The sequence below is a fragment of the Lactuca virosa genome, chromosome 8 (genome assembly GCF_052849685.1).
Source record: "Lactuca virosa cultivar CGN04683 chromosome 8, Lactuca_virosa_CGN04683_v6, whole genome shotgun sequence".
NCBI classification, from domain to species: Eukaryota; Viridiplantae; Streptophyta; class Magnoliopsida; order Asterales; family Asteraceae; genus Lactuca; species Lactuca virosa.
In genome coordinates, this window is record NC_136433.1 from 313,632,748 (window position 1) to 313,639,582 (window position 6,835).

Below are 6,835 nucleotides of genomic sequence, written 5' to 3' on the forward strand. Positions count from 1 at the left end.
CTCATCTACATGCCCTCAAGCTCATTCTTCGTTATATCAGAGGGACACTTGATCACGGTCTCCAACTGTATGTTTCTCCCTCATCTGATCTGGTCGCCTACTCTGACGATGACTGGGGCGGGTGTCTGGTGTCCCGCAGATCCACTTCTGGTTACTTTGTTTTTCTAGGTGATAACCTCATTTCTTGGTCCTCCAAGCGCCAAGGCTTTATATCCCGTTCTAGTGCAGAGGTAGAATATCGTGGCGTGGCAAACGCGGTTGCAGAAACATGTTGGGTACGCAATCTTCTACGTGAGCTTCAATGTCCTCCAATGAAGGCCACCATTGTCTATTGCAACAATATTAGCTCGGTTTATATGTCTGCAAACCCGATCCAACACCAGCGTACCAAACACATCGAGATCGACATTCACTTCGTGCGTGATCAGGTTGCTCGCGGTCTCGTACGTGTAACTCATGTTCCATCCTCTGCTCAGTACGCTAATATCTTCACCAAAGGTCTCCCGTTTCAACTATTCAACGACTTCAAGACCAGTTTAAACGTTCGGAATCATCCTCCCGATCAAACCGCGGGGGGGGGGGGGGGGGTGTTAGTGTAGTATATTGTACATGTATTTAGTCTTGTAGCCCATATCTGTCTTAGCCCATGTACTTGCATAGTTCTTGGGTTGAGGCAATGAGAATCGTGACCCCTTTACAGTATGACTTGGAATTTGGTTATTCGAATGAATATCCCGACCCGTAATGGAGTGAAGAAAACCTGAATGACGATTTTGAAGGGATAAGTGTTTGGCCCTATATTTGCTAGGGTTTTTGGTTATAAATACTCGTAGTTTGGATTTCATTGTAATCACTTCAATGCTCGATCACTAACCAGATTTCTCTGGCACTGTCCGTGGATGTAGGTCACATTGATCAATTTATGTTAAATCTGTTAAATATTTATGTCGTTTTATCACTTTATTTTGCTTTCTTGCATAACAATGCATTTAAATAGTAATTTAACATGTGTAAACAACCAAAATGTCTTTATACTTTAAATTTGTTTGTTAGCATTTTTTTATTTAATCATATATAATTCCCGAGACTCCCTAATATATCTAGTAAATAATTAAAAAACAAGGAAAAGAAGCCATCGCTAACGTTTAATTTTGTTGTGTGTATATATACAAATGCTTGGGAAGCAGTGCTATGTAGGGACTTCGCTTCTGAGTTTGCCATTTATATTATGGAGAAGCAGTATTGTGTGTCACCAGCAGTTTTAGTTATATTACTGCTTGCGACAGTTGTACCTTCTTGTTCTTCTTCCACCGGCTCTAGACACTTTCATTTCAATGTACTCTCTCTCTCTCTCTCTCTCTCTCTCTCTCTCTCTCTCTCTCTCTCTCTCACATCGGGGGTGTTTCTTGAGTTATGATGGAGTTTAATGTTGTAGTAGCATTGTGCCACAGAAGTTTCTATTACAGAGTTCATAACTATGAAATTCGAACTTAGAACCTTTAGTTGAAACTTCCAACAGCTTAAACAATTATAGTGGAAAATCAGATAAAAGCTATGACTGAGTTTGCTTATTTGGTTTTAAACTTTTGCGCAGGTCCAGTGGAAGAACATAAGTCGTTTATGCAGTAGAAAAGAAATACTGACAGTGAATGGGGAGTATCCAGGACCAACAATTGCTGTAAATGAAGGAGAGAATGTGGAGATTAGAGTTACCAATGGAGTTTCTATAAACACCACCATTCACTGGTAAGTTGCGGCCTTTTCATTATTTCATTGAATTCAAATGTATTTATTTATTTATTTTGGATCCCTGCTCTAGATAGATATAACATATATATATATATATATATATATATATATATATATATATATATATATATATATATATATATATATATTTGCTGATGTGAGCAGGCATGGAATCAAGCAACTAAGAACTGGATGGGCAGATGGGCCAGCATATGTGACCCAGTGTCCCATAAGACCTGGTCAATCTTATACATACAAGTTCACAGTTAATGGCCAAAGAGGAACCCTTTGGTGGCATGCTCACATTGCTTGGCAGCGAGCAACCATCTATGGTGCAATTATCATATACCCTCGTATGCCTTACCCATTCTCAACTCCAATCGAAGCAGAAATCCCTATAATATTCGGTAATACTTATTCTTTGTCATCTTATGATCTTTCTTTCAATATTTATATATAAATTGATCCTTGTTTATATTTGCCAGGAGAATGGTGGAATTTACCTGTTGAAGGAATAGAAACTGAAATGAACAAGTATGGTAATGGTCCGAACTCATCAGATGCTTATACAATTAATGGTTTGCCTGGATCACTCTACCCATGCTCCATTAGAGGTAAATTAAAATCATAACATAGCATCTATAGTTAGCACATACATGAAATCCTTTTACGAGAAATTTTGGAAGCATCCCATATTATTCTTAACTCACACTGATTAAGCATACAAACAAAACGTCATTGTACTGTTAAGCAAATAAATTATTATTCATAATATTACTTGTTGAAAATGACATAACAACACTCCTAATTAATAAAAAGTAATATTTTTAAAAACATCCGTTTGTCATGTATTCCACGTTGCAAATGATTTGAAGATGTTAGCCAGCCTGTACCATCCTGTAATTAAAGTTATATAGACTAAATGAAACCAAACTGGTGACATGATTTTACAATAACGTAGCTGGTTGTATTCTCAAATAATATTATAATACCGATGATTTGGTTAAATTTGTGTCGTCTATTGTGAAAATTAGCAGCTTACTTTTTATTTTATTTTATTTCTATGATATATTTATACTTTTTGTTTTTATTCATAAAACATTTTTGAGTTAATAGATCGACGCTCTTACTAGCGTGGATTAGAGTCCCGGTCCAAAAACAAAAACTATCATATATATATTTCAGTACGTTAATTTAGGCGATATAAAACCAAAACTAGGACCCGATTTTGTATCATTAAAATCTTTTCACATGCCACTTGATGTGTTGATGTATGCTGTTTTTTCAAGTTATGATATATAAAGTAAAGTAAACTCTTTCCTCATCTCCCGAGGTACTTTTTGCGCACCAAAATGTTAAAAGAAATCAAATGCCGACTGATTACCGGTTTTACAAGCTACAAAATCGCTACAATTAATAGAAACAGGATTCTTATTATATGTATAAATTATATGCGATTAATCGCTACAATTAATAATTTGTATATATCAATTTTTTATATTTTAGAAAAGCTATACAATACAACATTTTAAAACATAAAATGTTGTGTATTGAAAAAAATTGTTGTGTATAAATAAGTACTATATTTTGCAAGTATGGTCAAATAACTGAAAATTAATTAAAAATAACTGAAAATTAATTAAAAATATTTAAATATGAATTTAACTTTCAAGCGGAATATTAAAAAATTGAAAATTAACCAAAATGGGGAAACTGAAAATTAGCGGTTTAAACAGTGAAATACATGAGGACCATAGATTGGCAAGGCGCCTTCGTGGGCTTTTCGTCGATCTTGAAATTGCTGATGAATTAAAAGTTATATGTACTTATTTGAATTTTTCCATTATTTTTGTCTTTCTCTTTCTCTTACTAATCAGTGAATGTTTTGGTTAGGTTTTCAGTCTGCTCCACATCATACATTTACCTATATTTATTTGACAAAAAAAAAATATTGTTTTATCTCTCAATTTGCCAAATTTATATATAATAAGATGATTCCCCAATTCTACATTTTGAAAAACGGTATAAAACCTCTGCAATGCCGTGTGTTTTCTATTTAATAATAATAATAATAATAATAATAATGATGATGATGATGATGATGATGATGATGATGATTTACTAAAACAATTTATAGAGCAATAATATTAAACTTGTACAAGTATAGTTTTAAAGATTTAGTTTTGGGATAATGACTTAAAAGGGTAATATATTTTTCGATTTGTACATATTTGGTTACTGAATTTTTTTTCGTCCATATTTACCCCTTCAACTTGTTAAACTGTACACATTCCGTCCTTATGACCGGTTACTCTAAGTTAGTCGGGAAAAATAACTTAATAAGGTAATATATTTCTCATTTTGTACACATTTAGTCATTAATATTTTTGTACATATTTACTCCTTAATATATATTTTTTTCAAAATAAGTCATTTTTGTTTTTATACTCATTCAGTACTTATGAATAATTTCTTTAGGTTTTTCTCACGACATCTTACGTGGGACATGTCCATCGCGACCTCGACTGCTTGGTTGCGTAAGTCTTGTGATTTGGCTTAGGTCTTGTATTCTGAACGTCGTAACTTCTTCATATGATATCATATTTGAACGATCTTTATATCCACGTGTTCGTTTTTTGAGTCTACTACAACTTTCGTTAAGATTACTCCCGTTAAAATGTAATATATTTTTACTTACAATTTTATTAAAAAAAACATCCATACATGCATAAATAAAAAAACGTATGGATATAAAGATTGTAATTAAAAATATATTAGTTTTTAACGAGAGTAATCTAAATAAAAGTTGTAGTAGACTAAAATACGAACACATGGATATAAAGATCGTTGAAATTCGAAATCGTATGAAGAAAATTATGATTCATAACACATGACCTAGGCAACCAAGTAGTCGAGACCGCGATGGACATAAGCATCAAAAGCCTCAAACACCTCATTAATGAATGTCCCACGTAAGATGTCTTCAGAAAAATCTAAAGAAATCTTTCATAAGTACTGAATGAGTACAAAAACAAAATTGACTTATTTTGCAACAAAAAAAATATTAAGGACTAAATGTGTACAAAAATATTAATGACTAAATGTGTACAAAGTGAGAAATATATTACCCTATTAAGTCATTTTTACCGGCTAATCTGGAGTAGCCGATCATAAGGACTGAATGTGTATAGTTTAAAAAGTTGAAGGGGTAAATGTGGATGAAAAAAAACTTAGTGGCCAAATCGAAAAATATATTAAAGTCATTATCCATTTACTTTTTGCTAGAAATCAGTTTCTTTAAGATGAGGAGGAATTATAATTTTAAGAATTTGTGTTACTTTACATGCAGATACTTTTGTCCAGACTGTGGAACGCGGGAAGACGTACATGCTTAGAATCATTAACGCAGCCCTTAACGATGAGCTCTTCTTCGCCATAGCCAACCATACACTTACAGTCGTTGAAATCGATGCCTCTTACACCAAACCCTTTACCACCGAAGCCATCATGATCACTCCCGGTCAAACTTCCACTGTGCTCTTCACTGCAAATCAAGTCAAACATGACTCAACTGGATTGTTTGTCATGGCAGCCAGGCCTTACCTCACCACTGTATTCCCTTTCGACAACACTACCACAATTGGTTTCTTTAAATACAAAGGAACCCTTGCTGAAAATATGGCTCTCCCTGAACCATATAAAGTTCGTTTGCCTTACCATCTTCCTCGTATGGAAGATCATGCATTTGCAATAAGTTTTTCAAATCAACTTCGGAGTCTTGGAACCCCTAAGTACCCTTGTAGTGTACCAAAAAGAATAGATAAAAGAGTTGTCATCACCATAAGTCTTAATCTTCAAGATTGTCCTGTTAACCAAACATGCAAAGGGTATAACGGGAAGAGATTTGCAGCTTCTATGAACAACCAGTCCTTTATCCGTCCCTTAACCTCCATACTTGACTGGCATTACCGTCAATATTCTTCTACGCAGTACTCTTACGACTTCCCACAAAAGCCACCACATGTTTTTGACTATACTGGAGTGGATCCAATGACACATAACCTAAATCCAAATTTTGGTACAAAGCTGTTTGCAGTGGAATACGGGACTATGTTAGAAATTGTGCTGCAAGACACGAGTTTCCTTAACTTGGAAAATCACCCAATTCATATCCATGGTCATAACTTTTTCATCGTGGGTACAGGGTTTGGGAATTATGATGCTGAGAAAGATACTGGCAGTTATAACCTTGTGGACCCCCCTGAGAGGAACACTGTTGCTGTACCAATGGGGGGATGGGCTGCTGTTAGAATTAATGCCGACAATCCAGGGGTATGGTTTATGCATTGTCATCTTGAAGAGCATACTTCATGGGGTCTTGCTGCAGGTTTCATTGTGAAAAATGGTGCAAAGCCATATCAAAAATTGCTTCCTCCACCTAATGATCTTCCAGCATGTTGACTTGCATACTTGCTAGTTTCTATATACAACAATAGGTTTTTAGCTTCCTGAACCTTTTCAGGTCAATAGCAGAGTAAGTTCTCGACTTCTGTTAATAGAAAAGTATTAAACAGATGTTGTATAATTTCCCTATGTTGTCTAGAATGTATTATAATTATTTAGCTGAACGAAGCTCAATTATATAAATATATCGGAATTTAGTGAGAAAACTGGTTATTGCTTCCATATCGTATGAACGCATATGATGATGATTCACAACAGAGGTGAAACATGGGAAGAAAATAGAAGAGATTTTGGGCAATTTTTTGTTGTATATTATGGTCTAAAAACACTGCAATTAAAAGGATTAAATACTCGAAAAAGAATAGGAATAATCTCATAAAACACCTTATATTTTTATTTTTTCTATATTAAACCTCAATTTTATTTTCTTCCTGAAAAAAAAAAACCTTATATTTATTTTTTATTTTTTTTCGAAAAAAAACTCTAACTTTGTCTTTTTTTCGAAAAGAATAAACCTCATTCCAAAAAAACCTCAACTTTTTTACCTTTTTCCGAAAAAAAATCCACACATTTTAAAAGTTTTTTAGGAAACAAATGACTAAAACGGTCAAGTTGAAAAAAT

At 34.0% G+C, this 6,835-nt stretch overlaps 1 protein-coding gene across 1 annotated transcript; it reads left to right on the forward strand.

The window, feature by feature from the left end:
* The first annotated feature begins 1,115 nt into the window (after positions 1-1,115).
* Positions 1,116-6,419, forward strand: LAC1 (laccase 1). The gene is made up of 5 exons (XM_079064826.1): positions 1,116-1,336; positions 1,595-1,746; positions 1,915-2,156; positions 2,235-2,363; positions 5,099-6,419. The coding sequence occupies exons 1-5, from the start codon at positions 1,229-1,231 to the stop codon at positions 6,208-6,210; spliced, it is 1,743 nt and encodes a 580-aa protein (XP_078920952.1). The 5' UTR covers positions 1,116-1,228; the 3' UTR covers positions 6,211-6,419.
* Positions 6,420-6,835: the final 416 nt, after the last annotated feature.